At 45.4% G+C, this 27,565-nt stretch overlaps 2 protein-coding genes across 5 annotated transcripts; one reads left to right on the top strand and one right to left on the bottom strand.

Moving 5' to 3' along the window:
- The first annotated feature begins 127 nt into the window (after positions 1–127).
- Positions 128–20,538, top strand: EXOC3L1 (exocyst complex component 3 like 1). Of its 4 annotated transcripts, none has more exons than XM_083752237.1 (14): positions 128–2,287; positions 4,951–5,208; positions 6,545–6,764; positions 7,324–8,002; positions 8,667–8,784; positions 10,451–10,576; positions 10,715–10,815; positions 12,543–12,653; positions 12,770–12,911; positions 13,812–13,937; positions 14,546–14,701; positions 16,048–16,172; positions 16,896–18,961; positions 19,342–20,538. In XM_083752237.1, the coding sequence occupies exons 1-13, from the start codon at positions 2,003–2,005 to the stop codon at positions 16,975–16,977; spliced, it is 2,529 nt and encodes an 842-aa protein (XP_083608363.1). In that variant the 5' UTR covers positions 128–2,002; the 3' UTR covers positions 16,978–18,961; positions 19,342–20,538. The 4 variants fall into 4 exon arrangements, with proteins under 4 accessions (XP_083608363.1, XP_083608361.1, XP_083608362.1 ...); XM_083752235.1 differs by having other exon boundaries at positions 163–2,287; positions 16,753–18,961; XM_083752236.1 differs by having other exon boundaries at positions 165–2,287; positions 5,053–5,208; positions 16,753–18,961.
- A 661-nt stretch (positions 20,539–21,199) lies between these two features.
- Positions 21,200–24,362, bottom strand: LOC310850519 (leukotriene B4 receptor 1-like; the record flags this gene model as incomplete). The annotated part of the gene is made up of 2 exons (XM_083752040.1): positions 22,924–24,362; positions 21,200–21,257 (listed from the first exon to the last, which is right to left on the bottom strand). Exons 1-2 carry the CDS (start codon positions 23,919–23,921, stop codon positions 21,200–21,202), a joined length of 1,056 nt encoding a protein of 351 aa, XP_083608166.1. The 5' UTR covers positions 23,922–24,362.
- Positions 24,363–27,565: the final 3,203 nt, after the last annotated feature.

Genomic DNA, 27,565 nt, shown 5'->3' with positions numbered 1-27,565 from the left:
CTGGCCAGCGGCGTGTAAACACTGGTGGCGCCTTGAGGATTCCAAAGGGTTGCGCCTGTGGAGTGTTCGGAAAATGAACGTTTTTCCCCCTTCTCCGTTGTCTTCTTGTCCATAAGAGCAGAATATAGCTCTGTCGGTTGGGCTTGTTATGATCTCCTCTTTATGAGTGGTGGACTTCTGTTGCCTAATGGTTAAATCAGTGCACACTCAATGATGCAACATTTTGTTGCGGGTTCCACTTGTAGGCTGCCGTACTGTAAATAGTAAACTACAGTAGTTTGCTACTACAGGACAGAAACTTTTCTTTTTATTTAAGTCAAATCTTTTGCAGAACTGAAAGAAATCACATGACTAGAAACATCCAATTTAGGGACTTGTGTTTAGCGATTTAATCCATACAAATCCACACACCTTTCATGCGGGAGCCACTGCCCCATAATGGGTAGAGAGCTGATCTTCAGCTCCTGGTTTTGGATTCCTGCCCACTGATGGCCTAAGCTTGAAGCAAGTCACTCCTTTCCCATCTGCAAAGTGTAAACGGTGATGATCTATCTCAGGGTAGTTGTGAGAGCAAACGAAATAAGAATTATGCGCAAAGTGTTATTCCATAATAGTCATCAATGTCCCAAAAAGATTTATAAAGTACATCAATAACTTTCAAATCTAGGACCTTACTGCCATAAGGCACTTATGACACCCCCATATTCCAAAGTCTCTTGCTTTTCACCTATCTCAACATCTGTATATATGTCCTTCTCGCCTCTCTTAGCCCTTGTTGTGTGTCCCAGTTATCACTGTCCTCAGACACAAACTGTTTCCTGCTGATTTGATAATCTATGGTTGCAACTGGTTGGATGGATGGGTTATCTTACCAGATAGCACTTACATTGAAATACTTCTTTGGCATGCAGATCACAGCTGAATGGTGGGTGTAGCAACCCACTTTAGAAATATCTGGTCTTGCAGTGCAGGGGTGGGAACTGGATTTCTTACAGCTTGAGATCCCCCTATAAGCTGTGCCACCACATTAATGCACACCCAGTGGAAACCATACTAATAGCTGTCAGGCAAAAGTTTTCCTCCGTGTTATTTAACTCTGAGCTCAGCTACCCCAGTGTAAGTCTGAATGCAAGTTCAGCTAGGAATACGCTGGCATAGTTGGCTCACCCCAGCTCACACAGGGCTTGGCTGGATGAGCCAAAGCTTGCTGGGGCTGCAGGGCAGGACTTAAGCTGAATACTATCTCCATTCATTTCAGTCATGTGACCTGGTGCTGTGCTGTTTTTATTGTAATTATTGGTATGTTTTAAACATATTTTATATATTATATATTTTTAATTCTATCAGTGTTTCGTTGTATTTTAATGATTGATTTTTCTATGTTTCTAGTGGTTCTTGTTTTACCTGTAAGCCAACTTGAGCCCTTTCAGAGGAAAGGAAATAATGTAAAATAAACAAATAAGCAATAACTATCCAGGATGGGGCACACTGACTAACTCAAGCAATTGATTAGATAACCCTTTCATTGAGAAAAGAAGCACTTCACATTATTTGTCTATTCAGCCACATTATATGTGTGTGTTTTAACATGCTGTGTTAGGTTCCAAAAAAGGAACTCAGTATATTGGTTGTCAGTTTATTTATGGCCCCAATTCAAGGTGCATTAGTGTTTAAATCCCTGTATGACTTGGGCCCCAAATATCTGAAAGAACGCATCCTCAGTTGGTAGAACATAAAAGTCTTAATCTTAGGGTTGTGGGTTCGAGTTCCACATTGGGCAAAAGATTCCTGCATTGCGGGGGTTGGACTAAATGACCCTTGTGTCTAAATGACCTGTCTTCCTCCTTACTTACAACAAGCTAGAGGTTGATTCTGCTTGTCATTCTGCCTGCCTGTCTCCACCTATTGCTGATCTCCCTGCCTTCCTTATTAGTCCCAAAGACCAGTAGCTACGGCTGAAGGCAGAGGGACATGCAGGAATCCTGGTGACCACAACCCAGGCATGCATATATACCAGAGTTGTTCTGTGCTGCTTAATCTGCATTCCCTAAGAATTAAACTTTCGAGTGCATTTTCTGTTTCCTCCGCCCTCCTGTTCCTACATCCTGAGTCTATCTGCAGTGTTACAGAACAAGCCCCTGAGGAGCTGGAAGTAGTATCACTGACGGAAACTGCTATTGCTGGCTGTGCTTCCTCTGCTCAGCCCAGCCCTAAGCTCTGGACCTGTGCACTGCAGCTGAATCTATGGGCATGTCTGCAGAGGAAGACGATTCCACCAGATCCAAAGGTAATGGGAAATGCAGCTACAGGATCCCAGTGACCGTACCATTCAGTGGGGTGGGGTGGGGTGAGGCATATGGGGCCCTTCCTAGATGGGCTTTGGGTAAAGCAAGTCTCCTAGCTGTGTTGATTTCTCTCTCTCTCCCTACTTGAGAAAGAACTCCCTGTTCTTGCAATTGATGAGGGAAAAAATACTGTACCTGACATCTCAGCACACGTACAATGAATGAGGTTATGATTTTAAAGTGCTTTCCTTAAGGAGGAAGGTGCCAGACAATTTTAGCCTATCCATCAGTATATGGGTGCCAGGCACCTTCCACTTTAAGAAAAGCACTTAAACTTTATCCACCTGGGCTGTGAGATGTCACGGATACTTTTTCCTAGATAATACTGCATTCTTGGGTCGTGCAGGAAGGGAGAGGTCTCAGAGAGAGACTTAGATGTCATAGTAACTGTCCTTTTTGGAAATAAATGGGCTAGAAAAATCAGAGCCAGAGATTGGTTTGTCTGTCCTCACTGGGAGCAATACCATAGATGCTTTAAAACCTTACTGTGTGGTGCTCTGATAGAGGACACTTTTAAATAAAGGACTGGCCCCTGGCAGCCCTTCAAGTAGAGAAGTGTCCTCTGAAAGCAGGACACACGGCCACTCTAGTGTATGCCGCTATGTCGGGTGCTGTCAGTCTAGAGTCTAGAGTCAATGTGGAGCAGTGGTTAGAGTGTCAGAGTAGGCTCTGGGGGGGCAGGGTTCAAATCCCACTCAGCCATGATGTTTACTGGGTAACCTTGGACCAATCACTGGCTCTCAGCCTAATCTACTTCACAGGGTTGTTGTTGGCATTACATGTGGGGCGTGGAAGAATCATATGTCAGCTTGAGCTCCTTGGAGAAAAAGGTGGGATATAAAAGAAATAAATAAAGTAGTGCAGGATTAGACAACATGGTGCCTCTAGATGTTGTTGGACTCTAACTCCCATCAGATGTTGTTGGACTCTAACTCCCAAGCCAGCTGGGCAATAGTCAAGGATAATAGGAGTTGTAGTCCAACAATATCTGGAGGCGACACAGTGGGCTACTTCTGGTCTGTAGGCCTCTTATCACAAGGTGAAGCCTGATGTTACAACACCTTCATGCTTTGGATGGAGAGGAGTGGCAATGTTGGGTTTCTTTATACTGTATTAGCCTTCCAGACGTTTTGGATTGCAACTCCCAGTGGACCCACCCAGCACAACTAATGGGCAGTGTATTTCAAAACATCTGGAGGGCATCATATTGGGGAAGATTGATCCTACATGGTACTGATTTGCCCAGTTATTTGAATTCACCCTTTTTTTATTTCTTTAATGAGTTTCAAACCACTTCCAAACTAAAGTTTCCAAAGCAGTGTACAACAGAAATATGTGGTACCTCGGTTTAAGAACAGCCCTGTTTATGAACTATTTGGTTTACGAACTCCACAAAACTGGAAATAGTGTCCCAGTTTGCGAACTTTACCTCAGTCTAGGAACGGAAGCCAAATGGTAGAAGGGCACCGGCAGCAGGAGGCCTCATTAGGGAAAGCGCTTCAGTTTAAGAACGGGCTTCTGGAATGGATTAAGTTCATAAACCGAGGTACCACTATATGTAACATTTTAAAAAGCAAATCTTGAAAGTCTTAAATTACAAGATGCCATTAAAAAATGGCTGAGTCACTCCTGAGTATAAAACGGCTGAGTCACTCCTCAGAGTAAGTCCTCTTTGAAAGCTTTCAATAGCTGCCTAAAAGCCCAAGTGCTTGTCTAATTTCACCAGGGAGCAGATTCCATAGAGCTGAAGCCACAACAACACTTAAGACCTGGGTTTTAGTTGACCTCATGCATACATCTGCAGCATGCAGAACTCTTAACAATGCCCCCCCCCAAAGGAATACAGTTGCAGTGGAGGCTGGTCCATCAGGGCAAATGGGGCACTGCCCCACCAAGTTAAATCTCCCTGCAGCCACTTGCCAACTCCTTACTAATAACCAGTTCAAGGGGTGGCCCTGGCTATTGGAACTCTGGGAATTGCAGGACTGTGAGGGCAATAGAGCATTCCTAACAACTCTCAGCACCCTTAGCAAACTACAGTTCCCAGAATTCTTTGAAGCTGTGGCTGTTTATAGTGCAATAATCCATTTGCCTTTGCGTAATTTCCTATCTTCCAGCCTCCACTGCAAAGTTGCTGGACGATCCCTCAGGTAACCTGACCCCAAGTTGTACAGGGCTTTGAATGCTAAAAGCAAAAGCATGAACTAACTCTGGTAGCATGCTAGCAGCCTCATAATTGCCCTTATGCCTATTATAAATAGAACAGCTATTCTTTAGTAGAGGGAACAAAATAAAAAAAAAAATCCTTCCAGTAGCACCTTAGAGACCAACTAAGTTTGTTATCAGTACAAGCTTTCGTGTGCATGCACGCTTCTTCAGATACAGTAGAGGGAATTAGTTATCAGACTCCAGACGCCCTTCTAATGCCCCCTCTCCCGCCTTGTCTCTGAAGCCAGACGTCTAACAATACAAGTGTGCCTCCTTTCCCAGGTCATTGTGTCTTCCAAGCCCCAGAAGCTTCCCCTCCACCAATATTCCACCTCTCCCCCTAGGCTATCCAGACTGTGGGTAGGCGGTCACATCCTGTTTCCTTCCTGCATTCCAGGGGAGCAGCTGGGGATGGAAGAGCAATTCCTGTCTTGCAAAGACTCGCAACTGTATGTGTGGATTTTCTTCTTCTCCCTCTTCCTTCTCTGTTTTAGACCAGGAATGGCCAGAAGTGGAGAAGGCTGAAAAATTAGCCAGAGGAGCTGCCTTAAAATGGGCATCTGGGGTCTTTTACCGACCTGACAAATTGGAGGGCCTTGAGGAGTATCGGATCCGAGAGATACAACGCAACAGTTCCATCCAATCCCGTATAAAGGTTGGTAGTTGCAGCGCTGGAACCAGTGCTAGCCAGTGCCCATTGGGATTGGGAGGGCGGAAGTCAGGGAACCCAACATGAAGTGGAGCCACATGCCAATGACAAGCAGATACAACTGATTCTAGCTTTGTCACCATCCTCCTCCCTGCTGAGTTCTGCAGTGGCCACACTGAGTAAGGAAGAGGAAGGGGACAGGCAATTCCACCTCCTGAACCCATTGTAAGTATGGAGACAGATAGTTGGGGGATGGGTGACAGCAGACTGAGGCTGGTGGGGCAGTGCCCCACTCGCCCTAATGTACCAGCCTCCACTGACTGTTCCCTGAACACCTGGTTGGCTCTTCCAGCTTTTGGATGGCCATTGGATGGGTTCACCAGAAGGGTCATGTGACCAAAGGCAGCTGCACCTTCTCCCTACCCCTACCACTTGCGCCGTGCTCAAAGCAGGCAAGTGCTGTTGTTGTTTGTAAAAAAGAGAACCAGCAGGATCAGGGAGTTTCAGGGCTTGATGCTGAGTTATGGGCCTTGGCAAGTGCCCATCAGTAGCAATCCCAGATGCCAGGCCTTGGCTATGCCTAGATTTATTTATAAACCACCCAATAACCAAGGTTCTAGGGACGTGGGTGGTGCTGTGGTCTAAACCACTGAGCCTCCTGGGCTTGCCGATCGTAAGGTCTGCGGTTTGAATTCCCACGATAGGGTGAATTCCCGTTGCTCTGTCCCAGGATAAAACTAGATTAACACTAGCAGCCTTGGCAAAAAAGGATTTAAATCCAAAATCACCCAACACCAATGCCAGTGGGGTCCCAAAGGTCCAAGTGGAGAGGTGTGTCTTTATGACAGCTGATATACTGATGATGCCTGGCACACCTACAGAGGCAGGTGATGCCACATCCAGGACACCTCAACAGAAAAGACCCTATCCTGGGTCACTGTCTGTTGGGCATTGCCCAAAACCTTGGTTGTCAGGTTGGCATATACTAGGAGAGCCACTCTTTCAAGTATTAATGCAGCTTGATCCTGAAATCTCACTGGTTTAAGCAGCCTTGATTATGAATTTAATAGAACAAGGGTTTGGAGATCCAAATATGAGCTTTTCACACTGGAAGCTGCATTATACTGAGTCAGAGCTAGCTAGCACAGTATTGTCTACACTGACTGGCAGCGGCTCTCCAGGTTTCAAGCAGGGGTCCATCCCAGCCTTAGTTGGAGATGCTGGGGATTGAATTTAGGACTTTCAGCATGGAAAGCAGATGTTTTATCACTGAGCCACAGCCCTTTGTCCTGCCTGTGAAGTCTCTGTGTCCTCTTTGCCACTTGATTCTCTCTGTCCCTAGTCAACTGTGCAGTCCTACCTAGAGGGTGTGAGCACAGGCCTGGAGCAGTTGCACTCAGCCACTGCAGATGTTCAACATGTGCGGCAAGCATTGAGAAACATATGCCAGTCCTTGGCATCCAGCACCGACTCTTTTCAGAGCCTGCAGAGACTACGGGAGGTGGCAGTGGAACATGCCCAGCTGGGTTCAGTTGCCCAGACATTGCCCCAACTTTTCTCAGGTGAGCTTCAGTTTGTAAAATGTATTATTTATTATTATATCCACTTGTTACATCTGTGCCTCACTCTTCACCAAATGGCCCCAGAGTGGGTTACAAAAACCACACAATTAGAATGAGTGCAATGAACAACTAAAATTATGAAATTAAACTGCAAAACAATCATATCAGAAAAACAAAACAACAGCACAGAGCACTCAGCCAAGGGCTTGGGTAAAGAGACTATTCATAAGCTCAAATATCTAAATGCCATTGCATCCGGAAAACTGCATGCATGCAATTCCAAAACACATGGGATGACCTTCTATATATCTGCAAGCAACGCACCTACCTTTCAGCTGAGACATTTCCCTCTCTGGCTTGATCGTCTTGCAGCAGATAATCTTGTAGAGGAGTTGCATACTTTGTACAGCACCCCTTTCCCCCTTATCTGCCCAGCCCTTGGACAGAGGGTTCCAAACCCCTGCTCTAACCACTGCTCTAACCACACTGGATGTCATTCCTCTTTCTTCCCCAGGTTATGCTTTTGAAGCCCTTTCTCCCTTTCTTCTTCCCTACACAGTACACAAACTCCTTTCCGAGACCTTTGACCTTCTGCAGAATCACCACCTGCTGGAAGCCCATGCAGGATTCATGGAGCTAGAGAGTTTACGGGACAGCATCCTCTTCCAGCTGCATCACCACAACCTGCTCAGCTCCTCGCACCTGGCCAGTGTGGAGTCCTACTTCAGGGGCCTCCTGGAACTGAACGATGCCCTTGCCCAGCACCTGTGGCACGTTGTGGCCCACAGCACAAGACTGGTGTCTGAGGACCCCTCCCTCTTTGTGTCCACGCTACGCATTATTGAGCGTGAGGAGAGCATTGATGCTGCCTTGCTGCTGAGAACTCAGCTTCCTTCTGGCTTCCTCCCGCCAGGGCGCCCCAAGTGCTGGAGGCAGAAGTTCTTCCAGGTTATACAGGACACCATCGTCGCTTCCCACTTCCAGGCCATGCCAAGCAATGCCCAAGGACAGCACCTTGCTCAGCATTTGGCGTCCTTGCAGAACAGCATCCTGGCTGAACTGTGTGTTGTGAAAGACCTGATGGCCCAGTGCTGCCCGCCTCACTACAATATCGTCGCAGCCTTTGCTGCCATGTATCATCAAAGCCTTGCCAAACACCTGCATCACATCCTCACTCGGGAGCTGGAGAAGCAGGAGGTCTTTACTCTTCTCCAGTGGGCACTCCATGTCTACCCAAGGTCAGTGCTCCTAATGGCAGGTGTTGGGGTTCATAGGGGAAGTGAGGGGTCATTAATTTTTTTAGAAAAAGAAGTGCTGGGGCTTACATTTGCCTAACGCCCATAACTCTGACTTGGAATCCCAAACACAATCCACCTGAAGCACTCGTGGGCCACTTTAACAGTCATGGCTCCCCCCAAAGAATTCTGGGAACTGTTGTTTGTGAAAGGTCTACTTCAGTGGTGGCCAAACCTGGCCCCCCAGCTGTTTTTGGACTACAACTCCCATCATCCCTAGCTAACAGGACCAGTGGTCAGGGATGATTGGAACTGTAGTCCCAAAACAGCTGGAGGGCCAAGTTTGGCCACCACTGGTCTACTGAGAACTCTCACCACTCTTGATGAAGCAGAGTTCCCAGGATGCTTTGGGGAAGCTGTGACTGTTAAAGTGGTAGGATAATGCTTTAAACAGGTGGGTGTTTATCCAGTCATGTTCTCTGTTGTACCAGCAGGCAACCGTTGGGTGGCATTTGCAAAGAAGCAGATTTGGCAATGGGCTGCATTTCCCCGTACAAGAATACTAGAAATATGCACATATAATCCTGCTTCAGGTGTACTGAACAGCCTGAAAGTGGAAAGTTGAACTTAGGTACCTTTCGCTCCTGACCCTTCTTGTGTTCCACAGCTCAGAAATGATGACCCACCCAAGCCTTCTACCTGAAGTGGACATCACAGTCTTGGGTCCTCTGCTTCCTGTGGATACAGTAGACTACTTGGAGGAGACCTATGTAGGGAAAGTACAGGTGAGTCGTGAAGACTACGGGGAACAAAATGACTGTGGATATTGAAGCACTAATATATTTAGATTTGCTGGTTGGCCTAGAAACCTGCGTGATGGAGAGTGTTAATATGAAGTTCTCCAAACATTCAGGCAAAGATCTTTTCTTACCAGTGAATGTGGAAATATTCCATCTGAAAGTCTGGAGAGCTGCTGTGGGCTGGATGGACCACTACTGAGCTAGAGGAACCAGTTGTCTAACTCAGTATCCAGCATATTCCTGTGAATAAGGGACAAGTGGCATATTACTGGATGCCATGCTATGCTATACACAAAGTTGTGTAAAGCGTCCTTGTTGTCTCCTCTTTCTGAAGAAAAGCACCTTCAGGAGACGCCCATTTTGAACAGGTAGGGGGTAGATGAGGCAGTGGTGCTTCACCCTTTTCCCACCACCCATTTTCCTGGTCCAGATTGTCTCCCCAACTGATTTGGCCCTGCTCAGGGTTCCAAACTCAGGCAACCACGCACATGGGACTCTGAGGGTCAAGAGGGCGATTTGGAGCAGATGAGGAAATGGCTGGAGAAGAAAGGGCTAAGCATTTCTCTTCTGTCTGCTACTTCTCTGTTCAAAATAGGTCTCTACCCCAAACTGCTTTTATTCTGGATAAGTAGCCTTCAGACAAAATGTGTTACTTCTGTGCAGTTTGCCTCTTAAGCCCCTCTAGTCTCTGGAGTTTTCATCGGGCACTTCCAGATCACCTGTTTATTGAGCATTCATCCTGATTTGTTTGCTGGGGAGGTTGGAAGGTGTTGGCTATTTAACGAACATTCATCCTGATTTGGGAGACAGGTTTGCTGCATGAGATCAAATCCCACCCAAAAATAGCACAGAAAGTGCTACCTTTCAGGGAAACAGGTTTGTTGTGCAAGACCTTCTAATCAACTATAATTGAGCAAACCTGAATCTGCTGGCCTGTGGCTGAATTCCACCTGAAAATAGTGACAGTCTGGAAGCATCCATTGTTTCACAGCAGTGGAGAGAAATAGGGATAAAAATAGGAGGTGGCAGGTTTTCAGGAAGACCAGAGGTGGAGGTCGAACACATACTGCAGGTCATATCCACACAGAGCTATATTTCCCAGCACCCTTAACAAACTGTAGCTCTCTGGATTCTTCGGGGGAAGCAATGTGCATTAAATGTACTGTGAATGTGTGGTGTGGATCTGAGCCGTATGTACTGTATATCAGCTGCCCCACTAAAGAGATGTTTCTCATCCGCAGGAGAAAGGAGCTAGGCAAATGAATATGAACACTGCTGGGGTTGTGAGTGGCTTGTGTGCAGTGGAGGGTCCCTGGTCTTCACTTAAAAAGAGAATAGTTACTCAGGTCCGAGAGCCAAATTTGTCCACCCCACCCCACCCAAGCCCTGGGAACTTTCCCCAGGCTATACCCATGAGTCCTTTTTCTTGGCTGGAATGTGTCTGGATGGAAGATAGAGAGCTTCATGTGGAGAAATTAGCCCATATGCAAAGGTGACATTCATATTTGTTGCTCCGCCTGCTTTTGTCTCCAGCCACGCCCACTATAGGCACTTGGCCCTCAGAAGGTTATCCAGACAAAAATGCAGGCCTCGGGGTGAATAAGGTTCCTCAACCTCTGTTGCCATAAACCATTTCCGCTTGTTCTTCTAGGCCAGCTTTGCTCAGTGGATGCAGAAGACGCTGGAGATGGAGTTTAAAGAGTGGTTCAGTGAAGAGGAGCCCGAATCAGACTATCAAGGCTGCTTCCAGACCAGCCTTCCCATGATTGTCATGAAGGTCAGAGAAGAAAGACAATGCACTGCAGGGAAGCCTACCTGATTCCTGTACAGCGTGTCCTATTGGCTGCGGAAGCAAAGCCATGTGTTTGATCCCCACTCATCCAATCGCCTTCCTCTCTTCCTTTGCCTGCCCCAGATGCTGGATGAAAATATCCGAGTGGCATCCCTCATCTCAGATACTCTGCAGCAGAAGTTGTGCAGCATGGCCCTGGAGGAGCTTGAGGTCTTTCTGGGCAGGTCAGTTCTCTCTCCATGCTGCTGATGCAGAGTAGGGACTGAGAGGCACAGCTCAGTAGGGAAAGCATCATGACTCACCTGCTTTGCATGCCAAAGGTCTCAAGTAGGGCATCTGCAGGGAGGACTGGGAGAGACTGCTGTCTTAAACCCTTGAGAATTGCTGCCCATCAGTGATGACAATACATTGACGGACCAATGATCTGACTCAGTATAAGGTAGCTTCCCATGTCCCTAACATTAATTCACCAGCAATAGGACCTTCAGGCCCAGCCCAATGAGACATCTTGAGTTCTTACTTGAGTTTGGTTATCCTTCCTGCTAAGGATCCCTGCTCCTTTCCCCTTTCTTTCACTGGAGGGCTGTGGAGGCTCATTTCCCTAATCCTGCTCCAACTGAGGCTCCTTTTTCCTTACAGAAAACCTTTAGTGGGCTTGAAATGAGGTATACTATTTCTGTGCCACAAGAACACCCCTGAGGGATCAGACCAAAGGCCTGCCTAGTCCAGCATCTTGCTTCCCATACATAGCTCTGTGGGGATCCTGCAAACAGGACATGAGTGCAATAGCTCTCTCTCTCTCCCTCTTCTGGGGAACCAGAAGAGGCATTACTTACAGATCTGTCAGTATTATGCAAAAAGAATTTAAGCCCATACCAGAAATGAAGGTGGGTGAAAGCTCTGTGTTGACCTAGCACAACAAATCCAGTTTAAAACAAATTCCTAACTTTTTGCAGTTAGGAAAGTGATAGAGAAATGTAGTAAAAATTGTAGGATGGGCAAATATCTAATAGAAAGAGGTAAAATCAACTCGCAAGCAAAACAGGATGAATCCTCATTGTTGTATAATCACCACACAAACAAATCAGAAAAAAGCTGAGTAAAGACCAGATGTAGTCTAACCTCCTCATAAGCTCAGTAAACAAGTTGTCTGCCTCTGATCCTGGAGGCAGTATTTAACAATACAGTGGTGCCCCGCAAGACAAACGCCTCGCAAGACGAAAAACCCGCTAGACGAAAGGGTTTTCCGTTTTGGAGGCGCTTCGCAAAACGAATTCCCCTATGGGGTTGCTTCGCAAGACGAAAAAAATCTTGCATCCCCCGCGGGTTTTTTTTCGCTTTTTTCGCCCTTTTCTTAAGCCACTAAGCCACTTATCAGCTGTTCCGCTGATAAGCCGCTTGACAGCAGTAGCGCTAATCCGCTAAGCTGTCAATGGGCTTGCTTCGCAAGACGAAAAAACCGCTATACGAAGAGCCTCACAGAACGGATTAATTTCGTCTTGCGAGGCACCACTGTAGTGGTTAGCAGCCATTGTCCCTTCATGAATTTGTCTAATTCTTCTAAAGCCATCAGAGGGCGCTTCAAGATTATAAATTCATTCATCCCAAACTGTAGTTTGTTAAAGACACATTTTCCTTACAGATCTATGATTCCTGCGAAGAGGCACTGACTGTTAAGCCATGCTCAAAATTGTAGCTCTGTGAGGGGAAAAACAGTTTCCTAACAACTCTCAGCACCCTTAACAAACTACAGTTCTCAGGATTCTGTGGGAGAAACCGCTGTTAAAGTGGCAAAAGTGCTTTAAATGTATACTGAAGATGGGGCATAGGTCTGCTTATTCTTCATCATATGTGGAACTCTGCACTGTTTCACTCTCAAGACACATGGGATGGGGGGGGGGGTTGGCTACTGGTGTGCAAGGTGCCATGACAACTGCTGTGCTCTCTGCAGCCTATATGAAGACCTGGTGGGATTTGGCAAGGAGCATCAACGAGAACCTGCAACCTCCAAGTGCTATGTGCCTTACTTGCTATCAACCCTCAACAACTGCCAGGCTCTCAGGTATTCCCAACTCCTGTGATTGATTCCTTCCACATGCCTGCTGTATCTGGGCTTCTCTTGCTAGCAGGCTACATGCAAGCCTGCTTCCCAGCTATTCCTCTTCCCTCCACTGGCAGCACCTCCATTGCAGCCCTGTGTGAAGGCAGATCAACATCCTCAGAGGCCAGCAAGATGTCATCAACCCTTCACGTTGCCCTGGAGAAAGCCCAGAAGAAGGCATGCCAGCTGCTGCTGGAGGAGATGCTGAAAGATCTGCAGGTACCCATTGTTATTAAGAAAGCCTATGGTAGAAGTGGGGACCTGCAGCCCTAGGGGCCAATTGTGGCCCTGCAGGCCTCTCTGTCTGGCCCTTGGAACTCTCCCAAGGCCATGTCCCTTGCTGACCCTGTTTCACACCCACACACGAGTTTTTCCCAGGCTAGAATATACCCTGGGACAATGCTTCCTGCTTGCCTGGATGGAAGATAAGAGAGCGTTGTGTGAGATTGTCAAAACTAACCTACTGTGTGAAGGTAAAGTCAACATGCATTGCTCTGCCCACTTTTGCCTCTGGCCCTGCCCACCAGTGGCATGTGGCCCTCAAAAGCTTGCCCAGAAGGGAATGTGGCCCTCGGACTGAAAAAGGTTCCCCGCCTCTGACATATAGTAAACGGATTAGAGATTCCCACTTCCAACTGCCCTAATACCACCATGAGCACAAATAATGATGAATGCAGTTTTAAAAAAAGATGTCTGGAGGGGTCCTGAGTGTCTGTGCTTGCAAGCAAGCACAAAGAAGCTTGTGGAGCCCTAGTGTGCAGCAGCCAAGCTCCTGATGAGGGTGAATTGGTGGAAGCCAGGCTAACTATCTGCTCTGCCTTCACAGCTATAGATCTTCTGCTCAAAGGAGATACACCAGAGCTTGACCCTGCAAGAGGCAAACCAAAACATACTTCCTTGAGCGGGTCTTTTAAAGGCAACGTAACATGTAGTATTTGCAGAGGAGCTCTATGCCATTTTGTAGGTTTGCCTGTATTTTTTGTTGTTGCTGTAAGCCATTCTGGACTTCCTTCTGGAAGGTGGTGTGCGTGTGTGTGTGTGTGTGTGAGAGAGAGAGAGAGAGAGAGAGAGAGAGAGACCTTTTTAAAACAACTTAATACGCCCCTTGTTCTGTCCCAGCCTCCGTTTGCTCAGATGCCCTCCCGTCAATGGCTGTCTGGTGAATCCCAGGTGCTGAGCAGCATATGTGAGGTGGTAGAAATGCACATGAAATTCTTCTGCAGAACTCACAGGCCAATCAGCATGGTAAGATCCCTCCATAGCTGGGGGCTGACAGCGGTGGGAAGATCTGTGCACTGCTGGTTGGCTAGCTTCAGGGAGGGTGGTCTACCATTTGAGTATTGCCTCTAGATTCTAGAAGTGGGGGGTCTGCAGCCTGAGGTTTACATGTGGCCTTTGGGCTTTGGATTTCAAGTGGGTGAGGGGGGCCTGGCAAGAAAGGGGCAGGGAGCCAAGACTGGTGGAATGACAGAAAGCGAGGGTAAGCTCTCTGCAAACTTATCAGAAAGAGAAAGAAAATGGGGTGGAAGAAAGAGACGGGGGGTGAGGGAAGAGAGAGAAAGAGAGAATGTGTCAAAGGGAGGTCCTTCCCACTTTTTGCTCTGGCCATGCCCATTGCCAGCTTCAGTGCCACCCATCACCAGCAAGATGGGGACAAACCTAGAATTAGTTATCTCTGCCTGCCATTGGCTCTGGCTCCCCCTACTGTTGACCTCCCTGCCTCCTGCCCTACCAGGCCCAGTGGGCACCAGCCACCACTGCAGGAAACACACACACTGCATTTCTGCCTTTTGTCTCAGTGCAGCTCCCATTAACTAGAATGACCATGGCAATTTTCCCCCCTTGATGTCCAGCACCTCCTGTCAGAGACTGAGCGCTTGGTCATGAGCCAGTATGTGAGGGCTCTCTTGCAGAAAAGGCTAGTCTGCCGGAACGCTGAAGAGAGAAGCCGGATGGCCAGGCAGATGGTGCAGGATGCCTCTCAGCTGACGGAGCTCTTTTGCAGCCTGGTGAGAGAAAGGAACAGCTAACAGCTATCATGTTTTGCTAAACACGTTCCAAGGATGGGGCTGGCAGCTGCTGGTGATCACAGAGGAAAGGGAGATTGACTTTGCTCACCAAGCTGAATACAGAGTTGTGTGTGTGGCCAGCAAAGATTAAATATGCATCCAATAGGGATGAATAGATCATTCTATTTCCAGATCATGTCAGTTTTGCACGTGTTCATTCATAAGTTAGTTATTTACTATTTCCACATCAACCAGCTATTTGTTTCGTTTTAAACTGGGGGGAAATTCACATTTTATATATGCAGTTTAACCCGAAGTACACATTTTTGTATATTTTTGAGCCATGAACTGTATTGCAAAATTTTAAGATATTCAACAACTGAAGGATAACTGCATTCCAGTTCCTGTACTAGTCTGGGAAGTAAGAATGGAATAAATTCACTTAAAATGTGGACTGAGCAAAATTTTCAACATCCCTAGCATCTAGTTGCACGACTTCCGGCTTCCAAAGAAACCTGTGCAGGTTTCTACTAGGGCCGAACTATTGGGAGATCAACTTTGTTGGGTAGCAAGTCTGGCCGATAATACCAGCTAGAGTTGCTGCTTACTCCTGAGGTGTCTTTGCATTTCAGTACCCGCATGAAAATGTCACATCAGGCAATCATCCTTTTGGTCAGGAGGTGGCAACCCAAGCCAGTTTGGTGCAGCAAGGTGGGTTGGGGTTGGGGAATAAACAACTGTGCAGAACACCTGGTCATGAGGCTGGCTCTGCCAACAGCTGCTAGTTGTTCCCTAGTTCAAGGATGCTGTGGAAGGTAGTCTAGCAATGACTGGGCTGCTCTCTGCTTTAATGTCTATGGTACAGTATCAGGTAGGTAGCCATGTTGGTCTGACGCAGTAGAAATAAGAATAAATAAAAAATAAAAAATTGTCTAGTAGCACCTTATAGACCAACTAAGTTTGTTCTGGTATAAGCTTTTGTGTGCAGGTATCTGAAGAAGTGAGCATGCACACAAAAGCTTATACCAGAACAAACTTAGTTGGTCTATAAGGTGCTACTAGACAATTTTTTATTTATTTTTATTATGGCACAGTATGATACGGTATTCTTTATCTATTGAACTTGTATACCATGTTATTATTTTTTTTTAAAAAGTCTCCGAGAGGTTTACCCATCTCAACAAAAATCAATGTATAAAAATGCAAAACCCACATGCAGTATAACTGCAACTGCTAACAGTAGTAATAGTCACTTGACAATCATAACTCATCTTGCAGCCTCCACATCGGTCCATCTGCTCTGTCCTCCTGGTATGGTATAGTTTGTCTCCTGCTTCCTTTCCCAGGGCCTGGAGGAGAATGAACAGACTCTCAGAGTGATTGCTGACCTGCAGGAGCTCGTCAGTCTCAAGGACCCCTCCATGCTGAGCCTGGAAGTACTGGGATTCGTGACAAAATATCCTGATATCAGGTAGGGCACTCAAAGCAAATACACTTTCCCCTCTTCCACCACTGCTTCCCCAAGCACTGGATTTGCATTTTGCCCCTAAACAGGAAGCACAGGAAATACAACACAGAGAGAATCATTGTTCTTTTCCAGCACTGTGAGAGCTGGAATTCTTTTGCTTGGAGATGCCAGGTCTTGGATCTGAGGCCTTAGGCATCCCTTCCGTTCTCCAAATTCAAGGCCGAAAACATTTCCTGGCAGTCGCCCCGGCAATGATGCAAGGGTGATATATCTCCAACCTGCAGGCTAATCTTGGCCTGCCAGGGGGTTCACGTTGGCCCACAAGGCCATTTCCACCAAAGCAATCTTCCTTCAGCACTGGCATCAGGTACCTTTCCTCCAGTGTACCTGAGAACAGCAGCCTAGCTAAGGGATTGGAGGGTAGGCCACAATGGAGAACATACAGCTCTCTTCTCCAACTCTCCACCCACTAGTATCCCCTTGTGGAGTGGCTGCCTCACTCTTTCTAAAGGTAGGGCCAGTCCTGGTTGGCAGCAGGAGGCCAGGGGAGAGGTAACACGTTTTGTGCCTGTTGTTTCACCAGCGAAGACCACGTTTCCATGCTCCTCCACTTGCGTGGCGACATCTCTAAAGAAATCCACAACAACGTGCTGGAGATCATGGTGCAGAATCCTCAAGTACTGCCTGAGAACTATCGCCCAGTTTTTAGCAACATTTTTGTTCCAGCTCCGGAGCCACCCTTCTGCCTTGGGAAGTCCAAATGTGCCTGATACGTCCACAGATGCTGCTAGGCTGCTCATCTCTATAGCTGCATTGCTAACTTTGCCAGGATGGTAGCTGGTGACCTCTGGCAAGATGGAACTTGAGTGGGGATTGAGCCTGTTGGTTGTTGTTGTTTTTTTTACATTCCAGCAATCCAAAACACATGGTGCCATTTTGTGGGAGCGTGGCAGTGGGAGCAGGGGCAGGGCTAAATTTAGTCAGTTTTGTGTGCTCTCTCCCATATTCACAGCCATGCACAGCCACATGCAGTCTCCTTATCATGTGTGAGGAACCTTTGGCCCTCCAGATGTTGCTGAACTACAATTTCCATCATCCCCAGCCAGTGGCCATGTTTGCTATGACTGTTGGGAGTTCAGCAGCATCTGCTGGGCCAAAGGCTCTCCACATCTGCTCTATATTCTATGCAAGATAATACACAGGAATGGTTGTCTATTACGCACCAGTTGCACTAGTTTTCTGTGGGTTGTGTGGTTTTGGGTGTTAATATATGCTCAGATCGCATCCATACCCAAACCCGCTTATGAATTCTACACAGTATATGAGTGTAACACTTGTGCAGACCAACTAGTACACTGAAGCCCATATCTTGTAGCATTTAGAAAATATTAATGTGATTGGCAAATGGCACCAAAGCCAGTTCTGGCCTCTACTCCCAAAAGAGCACTGCTTATTGCATTGTCATTACAAATTATGCAGATAGGATAATGTGCTATTATCCTAGAACTACGCAAATCATGGGGCACAATCATGGAGCACGAGCAACATATTTATCAATTAATGCTTAAGAACCGAATATGCTTGCTAGTTAATGTTTTCTAGATAAATTGCATTCAGTTTTTCTTTTCTAAATTAAAGGCATGTAGCCCTTATGGGGAACACGGCACTTAGGGAAGACAGGCTTATCCTTTTTTTTCTTCCCAGTGCAATGGGAACCAACCACTCCAGCATATCTTGGGCCCTAAACTCCTGGCCAATCAGGAAGGGAAGAGATAAGCTGCCATCTCTTTGCATGTTAGGTTCGCTGTGGGAATTGTGGGGGGGGGAGGGATTTGAATCAGTTCACATTTAAAGGTGAATCTACCTAATTCGCCCCTTCGCTATCAATATGGGAACCAAAACACAACCATTCATCAAATTAGCACTTTTCTGAATCTTGCACTGCATTTCTCCAGCCAAGCAAAGTGACAAAAATGCAAATACTGAGGTAAAGTGTGCATAAATAAATATATATGTTGGTGAAAATAGCATACCAAAGTGCAATATATTAGGGGAAATTGCTTTGCAAAAAAATTGGCAAAACTTCATGCAAGAGAAATTCACACTAAAATGCTGGTGAATTTTCATGAGAACCTTTTTTATCTTTCTAACTTGCAAAACTGATGTGGAAATGTGGACAACTGAACTTAAGACCAGAATGCAAAACTGGGGGAAACCAAAATTAATAGATTCGCCCATCTCTAGTCCCCTGCAAGGACAGAGATAGAGGCTTTCTTCAAATAGAGGACTGTCCTCTGTAAGGTAGTACATATGGTTACCCAACCCAACCCTGGTGTAAGGGCTGGTTACATAGTGGCGTAAGTGTGGATGCAAAACAATTCATTTCAAAATATGTTAAGTACACATCTAGAAATCATTTCTGCTGTCCCTGCAGAGAAAAACAGAAGTTCTTCCCCCCACCACAAGCCACACATTTTGAAAACTACAACAGGAAGTGATGTTCTTTCCCCTCCTTTAACAGGTATAAAACATAAACTTGCATTTCTTTTCTCAAAAACACACTTTCTCATGGAGCCTTTTTCAAGCAAAGGATTTCATCAGCTACCTGCTCACAACACCTGCTCTTCAGGGATTTACCACTACTAGATTCATGAGAAATAATAAGAAATAAAGGTTTGCCTCTGAGCATCTACAGAGTGCAATTCCCATAACCCCAGCTAACCACAATTGCCTGCCATGTTCCATGTGCACCATGTGAACTTCACAGAACAATGCCACTCCAAAAACAATAGGTAAAGGTAAAGGTACCCCTGCCCGTACGGGCCAGTCGTGTCTGACTCTAGGGTTGTGCGCCCATCTCACTTAAGAGGCCGGGGGCCAGCACTGTCCGGAGACACTTCTGGGTCACGTGGCCAGCGTGACGAAGCTGCTCTGGCGAGCCAGCACCAACACAGCACACGGAAACGCCTTTTACCTTCCCGCTATAAAGCGGTACCCATTTATCTACTTGCACTTAGGGGTGCTTTCGAACTGCTAGGTGGGCAGGAGCTGGGACCGAAAGACGGGAGCTCACCCCATCGCGGGGATTCGAACCACCGACCATACGATCGGCAAGTCCTAGGCACTGAGGTTTTACCCACAGCGCCACCCGCGTCCCACCCAAAAACAATAGAATGCAGCAAAATGAAAGCTCCATCCTTGGTCGACCCCTTTCTCCTTTCACCACTGGTACATGACCAGTATGGTGAGGGATCTGAAAACCAAATCCTATCAGAAACGTTTCAAGGAGATAAGTGTGTTTAGATTGGAGAATAAAAGATGACAGGGTGACATGATAGTTGTCTTCAAATTCCTTAAGGGCTGTCAAGAAGAAAATAGAGCTGATGTGTTGCTTTAAGTTATAGCCACACCATCCATTTAAAGCTCCCATATACACACATGACTTCTCCTAAAAAAACCTGGGGACCTGCACTTTGTTAAGGGTCTCCTCACAACTCGCAGGACCCTTACATAGGTCCCATGGCTCTGTGGATGCTAAGGATTGTTAAGAGGCCCACTATTCCTGTCACAAAGCTACAATTCTCAGAGTTCCCTACGAAAAAGTATTGATTGTTCAACCACTCGGAAACAGTAGCTCTGTGAGGGGAATAGGGCTCTCCTAACAACTTTCAGCAGCTTTAACAAATCACAGTTCCCAGGATTCTTTGGGGGGTGACTGTTAAAAAGTGGCATAATGCCACTTCAAATGTATTGCACATATGGTGCCTAAATCTGGAATTACAAATGCTACATTGCACTAGTAGTATCCTTAGCAGATTTATCATCCACAAATAACTTGGCAAAATTGGGCTTTTGTAGTCCCCCATGGAAGTGCCATATAGCACTTCAGAGAGCAGCTTAAAAAGGCTACGGTCCCTTGAATGTCTGTTATAAGCACACTGATTTCTTATAAAGCCTTTGGATTCTCTTTCTAGAAAACATCGCATATTCATATTGGGGACTTTTTCAACCAGAAATGTTTCTTATGTTATGTCATTTAATAACCTGTTGTATTTTTAATAAGATTTTTTTGATCATACACAATACATAGTTTTATTTACACTGGACGGATGCAAAAGGAACAAACCCAAGTCCCAAAAGAGAAAAAAGAAAATGGTGTAACTGTCTCAAGAAATGTGATTCAAATGATGTTATTTCTTCATATCCAGTGAGGAACATCTTATGTTTTAATTCTTTTTCAATATATTGAAAAATATGTCGAGCTTTCAGTAAGTTTACTGTTGACTTTTATCTCCTATGTTCCCTTAAAGTGAGTTAACATCTGTTTATGCATTCTTAGTATGATGTTGTTCAATTAAAAGTTCTGAGCAGATTATATAGTGCAAGGTGGCTAACAAAAAATTTGATTTAAAGCTTGGTTTCTGGTTGTCTCTGACTGACAAAGCCTGCTTTTGAGAGCACCTGTCCTCTGGAACATACCTGGCAGCAGAATAAACTCTGGCCTGGAACTTCAGAAACAAGCCTGCCAAAAAGTTATTCCCCCAAATGGGCTTGGTGGCAGTTGCCCCCTCATGACAACTACTGTTTTCTTCTTCCAGCAATGTAGCACTGCCAGGCTTAAGAGAAGTTATAAGAAAGAAAAGTTTGCCTCTGAACATGCACAGAGTATACTTCATTTAATACCAAGCAACCACAAGCACTAGTTATTCCCACCTTGATTTTATATGCCATATGCAAATGATGAGAGTTCATGCACAAGGCAATGCTGTTTCATGTTTCATCTTGGGTGACTTCATGCCTATAAGAGAAGAGTTTGGATTTGATATCCCACTTTATCACTACCCGAAGGAGTCTCAAAGCGGCTAACATTCTCCTTTCCCTTCCTCCCCCACAACAAACACTCTGTGAGGTGAGTGGGGCTGAGAGACTTCAGAGAAGTGTGACTGGCCCAAGGTCACCCAGCAGCTGCACGTGGAGGAGCGGAGATGCGAACCCGGTTCCCCAGATTATGAATCTACCGCTCTTAACCACTACACCACACTGGTTCTCCTACAATCAACAGGAGTTCCCCCAGCTGGGATGTTCCACCTGCAAACATAATACCACACAACAGATACTGGGTCCATTTATTTTATTTCACAATATTTTAAAGGCACTTTTCTGGAGAAGCCTATTGAAAGCGGTTTATAACATTTAAAAGCCTCACAATGAGTGAACAATAAAAAGACTATTTATAAGCAAGCCTGCAAGAAGCCACCCAGAGTGACTGGGGCAACCCAGGCAGAGGGGCGGGGTATTAACAACAACAACATCTTAGACCAGTGCTATCTCAAAGTAGTGGTCCACAGACTGGTGCCGTCCATAAGCCATTGCTAGCCCATGCTGAACTCCACCACAGCCCAGGTTGGGTGGGACACTTCAGAGATCAAATGTACTGATGCCTGGCACATTGGGTGGGCAGGAATTTGCTGGATGACTACATCAGATAGTTTAATAAGTCCTGCTCTCAACAATAATACATCAAACCAACGTCATACCTGTAAGGCTAATATGAAAACAAGGGCTTTTAATATCTTATATTCATATTATCTTAGATATTATCTTATAAAATACAGTATTATATTATACCAGGTTCCATCCCCCAAACACCTGCTCTTTTAGTAGTAGTAGTAATAATCAGTGCTTTTATTTTTTAAAAATGTTTAGGGGTACTCTCATTTTCCTACTCATATTGAAATACTGCCCTTCAATGAGGCCAAACTTAGATTCACAAAATGTTTAGGGGTATGCATACCCCTCCTTGAGCTGCCCTGAAAAAAGCACTGATAATAATAATAATAATAATAATAATAATAATAATAATAATAATAATCGTTCATTTATACCCCACCCATCTGGCTGGGTTTCCCCAGACACTCTGGGCGGTTCCCAACAGAATATTAAAAATACAATAAAACATCAAAGATTAAAAACTTGCCCAAACAGGGCTGCCTTCAGATGTCTTCTAAAAGTCAGATAGTTGTTTATTTCCTTGACATCTGATGGGAGGGCATTCCACAGGGCAGGTGCCACTACCAAGAAGGCCCTCTGCCTGGTACCCTGTAACCTCACTTCTTGCAGGGAGGGAATCGCCAGAAGGCCCTCGGTGCTGGACCTCAGTGTCCGGGCTGAACGATGGGAGTGGAGACGCTCCTTCAAGTATATTGGGCCGAGGCAGTTTAGCTTCAGATATACCGTTGTCACTGGAAATGAATATCACAACAGTTGGAAACTAGAGGCTTCCATTTTGCTGTTTAGCATCAGTAGGACTTTGACAAAAGGGCTGCTGCATTCACCACCTGCCCTCGGTACCCAAGTGCCAAGCAGGATGGAGTAAAGGAAAGACACCTCAGGGCTGCTAAGGCACATTGCTCTTTACAGATGCATGTTCTGAGAAGGTCTGGAAGGGACAGTGACAAAATGAATACCGGTATTTTACAGACTTTTATAAGAAGCAGGTAACAGACTGGGGGCAGGCAGAAGAGTTATGGGCTGCAGTAGACAGACGGAGTTCTCCACATAGGATAGTTGCGAGCAAACCAGAAATGTGGTTGCTATGCACATAGAAACTTGTCAGGTTCAAGAGAAGACCCCAAGGGAATCTTTCCCTGCTGCTATTCCTATTACCCCCAGAACTGTTGAAATCTACGATCATGTGCTTACATGGATGAAACTCAGTTCAAACCAAGAAGTTTTTGTTATGAATCTGCCCTACCTCTTGGTGGTTGTGGTGTTAGCAGATGTTTCATCAGTGTCTTCATGCAGCTTGAAAAATAACTTGGCAAAACTGGTCCCCTGTAGCTCCCCACGGAAACTCTGTGCAGCAAAGGCATACAGGATGGGGTTGACAGTGCTGCTTAAAAAGGCTACAGCCCAGTGAATGTTTGAGACAACTTTGTCGGCATGATCCAAAGTTTTTGCCACACCTGGGAAGGTGCTTTGCAGCAACAGTGCACAGACTGTGAGGAGGCTGAATATGTGGTAAGGGAGCCAGCACACAAAGAAGCCCCCAACCACAGCAATAATCAGCTTCTTGGTCTTCATCTTCTGATGGAATTTCAGAGTCCGAACCTTCCTTGCCACGCAGGAATAGCAGATGGCGATCACAGCAAAGGGGATCACAAAGCTGAACAAAGTCTCCACCACGTTATCCACAATCTGCTGCCATTGGGCACCATACACGTCATCTGAGCAATCTCCTTCCACATTCTGGCTCGATGTGAATATCAGAGTTGGAGATGCAAAGGCAACCGCTAACAACCAAACTGCCACTAATGTTATTTTTACCACATGCGGTCTCCGCCACCTTTTGGAAGCAACTGGAAGAACCACCACAGCAAAGCGATGCAGGCTCATCAGGGTGATTAAAAAGATACTGGCGTACATAGTTAAATAGTTAAAGTACACAAGGAGCTTGCAAGAAGCCTCTCCCAAGTTCCAGCTGGTCGCAAAGTCATAAATCCAAAATGGCACTGTGAGCAATGCCATTAAGTCAGCCGTGGCTAAGTTCAGGATGAGTGCAATGGTGAATGATCTCCGGGGAAACTTGGTTAGGATGATCCAGAGCACAAAGCTATTCCCAGGTATGCCAGTCAGGAAGCAAGCACTAAGAATCAGGTTTGGAAGCAAAGTGTGCTGCACCCACAAAGTGTCCACCCCTGTGTTGTTCAATCCAGTCTCTGTAGAACTATTGAGAGCCATTGTGGATCTCATTCGGGGATTAGCAGTTGCAAAGAGTGAGTGAGCACCATCTTATATAGAGGTTCATGGTAAATGCAGAGGAAATGGCCTGGGGTGATGCAGTAACACAGCTTCTCAAGAAATTCATGCAATCCATCATATCCTTCAGCCGTCACCTTCTGGCTCTATGTGAATATCAGAGTTGGAATGCAAAGACAATCACCACAAATCCTGAATTCTAATGATGTTGATCTTCACTTTCATATACAAATTCCCATGTCTATTAACCTGGTTATTTAAATAATGATTAGTTACTGCCTTTGATAGCTTTATCCTCTGCAAATCTATCTAATCTCCTTTACAGCCTTCCAAGCTAATGGCCATCACCACATTCAGTGGTAGTGAAGTCAGACAAAAGGAAATACTTCTTTCAAACATCACATAATCAAACGCTTCCTACACAAATCCAGAGTGGAGTTTCTAAGGCAGTTGGATGGCATCTTGTATGACTCCTTCCGGCAACCCCTGCTGCCATAAAAAGGTAAAGGTAAAGGTACCCCTGCCCGTACGGGCCAGTCTTGACAGACTCTGGGGTTGTGCGCCCATCTCACTTAAGAGGCCAGGGGCCAGCGCTGTCCGGAGACACTTCCAGGTCACGTGGCCAGCGTGACAAAGCTGCATCTGGCGAGCCAGAGCCGCACACGGAAACGCCGTTTACCTTCCCACTGGTAAGCGGTCCCTATTTATCTACTTGCACCTGGAGGTGCTTTCGAACTGCTAGGTTGGCAGGCGCTGGGACCGAGCAGCGGGAGCGCACCCCGCCGCAGGGATTCAAACCACCGACCTTTCGATCGGCAAGTCCTAGGCGCTGAGGCTTTAACCCACAGCGCCACCTGCGTCCCTCACCCCTGCTGCCAAGCTGATGCTAAATGTCTTGTCTTGCTTTCCTTTCCTCTAGACCACATCAGTGGGGCCAAGAGCAGGGTTGTTCTTGTTGTCTGGGCAGCCCAGGACCTCCATACACACTGCCCACGCTTGCACCCCATAGACTCCACTCCCAAAGGTGCACTCCTCCATCTCTTGACGACAAACTGGTCCTGAAAGGGATGAGTAAATATCCTGACTTCCTATTACTTCATGCAAAGATCAGCATACTAATCATGTGTTACCAGCAAAGTTCAATTATCAATTCCTGAAAGAAAGCGTTAGGCTCTGTACAATAAAATCTTATTCTGGGAGTAAACTCATGATTCCGAAACATACAGAAAGCCAGTCAGTCATTTCTAACTAGAGTAAACGAAATGATAAATAGGCAGGAACTTGCATGTAACAAACACTGGTTCGAAGTCATAATGGTGTTACAACATTCACTTACCCATAGTTAACACTGACCAGTTTGTCATGTTCAGATGGCATGACAAGTCAAGAGCAGAAGCAATGGAGGAGGAAAGGGGGGAAAGAAACCACATAACCTCACTACTTTGTTCCTATAACATTAAACCACAGTTGAAGGTTCTGTTTGGCTGAGGCCACTCTCTTCTTCCCTAACACAGATGAAGTGAGATAGCCCTATTTAAGCAAACATGTGCTCAGGAACCAAAGCAACCTAATTTCACCCAGGTAGAGCTTAGAGTCATGCTGTCCTCATTGTCGGAAGGCTGCAGCAGCCAATCACATCACATGAAGTTTGTTTCCAGTCTCTGAACTTGAGGCTATTTGCTTCATTTCCATATATGTATATAATGTTTTTAAAAAGCAAGTCTGCAGGAAATTTATTAGGTATTTTAATGTGCATTTCTCCCAATAAACAAACTTATATACAGTTGTGCCAAGTATATGAATTTTTGCAAGTTATTTTGTCCTAATAGAACACATTTTTGTACGTTGTTTTGACCAATATACACATTTTTGTATGCATTCTGGGGTTGCAAAATTGCATTGCAAAATATGGAGAAGTGTGACATTTTAAAGAGATCTGTTTTAGTTTGTATAGGTTTTAGAAGTGCAAATTTTGTAGGTTTGAATTATGAATTGAACTAATTTCTTCCCTGTGCTGACCCTGAGGTGAGGAAATGTCAAAAGTGTAAACACTTTGGTGACACTGGAAATTCCTCAACTCCATAGATCAGGATTTGCTGTGCAAATCCTAAACTTAGTTTTGTTTTATTTTCAGAAGGAGGGATAGGAAACATAACAACTCATTCCAAATTGTTAACTACAAATATCATACACAACTGGAAGTCTTCCCTCATTCATTCACACACACAAACACACACACAAGGCAACCACCCTGATTCCATGTCTGAAAATGTAAGAGGAAATTATGCTCTTTCGCCAGCTTCAACAAAAACAGGAACTTGCATTTCCAAAAATTGCCACACAAACCACACTTTCTCACAGTGCCTTTTTCGGACAAAGTGTACCCTTAATTATCTCCATGTGGTCCCTTCTCTTCAGGGATTTAGCACTACCAGCCTCATGAAAAAACGATAAGGAAAAGTGGCCTCAAGTGCAGCATGCACAGATAACAGCTTCTTTGAATAGGAGTTGTGGGGGTTTCTGGGATGGGGAAACAAAGCAGGTAAAGCACATTGGGTGAAGACACCCCACTTACTTTCTGGTGGGTACAGCAAGTACAAATGCAACTTGAAACACAGCGGGAGGAGGGGGAGGAAATGCCCTTGCTGCACTTTAAGGCACTAACGTGTACATAGCCCTAATCTGGGCTAGCAAAGAAATGTCAGATCTTCACATATTTTAAGACGGCTAACATCTCCCTGGTAGGCAGTGCTTTTCTTCTAGGAAAAAAAGTGCCAGTACCTTGAGAATCCTCAGGGGGGAAAGCACTGCTGGTAGGTTTTTTCCATGCTAAACTTACCAAGTTCCTTCAACTTTTACTCAAACAACTTGTTTCCTGTCTCATGGATAATCTGCACTGCCCTCCTCTAAACCTATTCTGTTTTTTAAATAAATACTTCTTAAAGCATCCAAAACTAGACATAGTATTCCAGGTGGAGCCCAACTAGTGCAAAATAAAGTGGAATTTACCTGAAGATGGCATCATATCATCTCAGCTGCTATTATTGTTATCATCATCATTATAATTTATATACCACCCTATACCCAGAGGTCTACCCAAGATGAGAAAATAAGTTGTCAGCCATTCCTATGTGTCATCATTGTTTATTTGTATGCTGTTTTTTCATCATAGATCATGCTCAAAGCAGCTTACTTCAAAAGGTTTACATAATTCATGAGCATTTGCAAGACAGAACAACATGTAAATAGTTATATAAACAATAGGCTAATGAAAACATCTCTTATTAATAAATATACAATAAGATGAAACAATCCACTGATAATTTTTAATGAGGACTAATAACACCCAAAATAATACATCTTCAAAATTAAATCTTGACCCTAGCAACAATCACCAAGCAATAATACCCCATCTCGAGGACTTTCGGCAGCAGCAGAAGCCTTTGATGCTCAGGGGTCACATAATTAGTTAGGTATAACTAGGTGTCTCATGCTGCCCTCCCTGTACCATGTATTTGTGTATCTATGTGACATTAGATAGATGATAGATAGATAGATAGATAGATAGATAGATAGATAGATAGATGATAGATAGATAGATAGATAGATAGATAGATAGATAGATAGATAGATAGATA

This window comes from Podarcis gaigeae (assembly GCF_964106915.1).
Source record: "Podarcis gaigeae genome assembly, chromosome: 8".
Taxonomy (NCBI): domain Eukaryota; kingdom Metazoa; phylum Chordata; class Lepidosauria; order Squamata; family Lacertidae; genus Podarcis; species Podarcis gaigeae.
Note: the sequence above shows the minus strand (reverse complement) of the source record. Positions and strands in the feature narration are given on the sequence as shown.

Excerpts from the sequence above, each read along its gene's own strand:
- EXOC3L1 (XM_083752235.1), top strand. The coding sequence starts at position 2,003 with ATGCATATATACCAGAGTTGTTCTGTGCTGCTTAATCTGCATTCCCTA. Across the intron at positions 2,288-4,950 it reads CGATTCCACCAGATCCAAAG|GGGAGCAGCTGGGGATGGAA; the intron begins GTAATGGGAAAT and ends CCTGCATTCCAG. Across the intron at positions 10,577-10,714 it reads TTCCCATGATTGTCATGAAG|ATGCTGGATGAAAATATCCG; the intron begins GTCAGAGAAGAA and ends TGCCTGCCCCAG.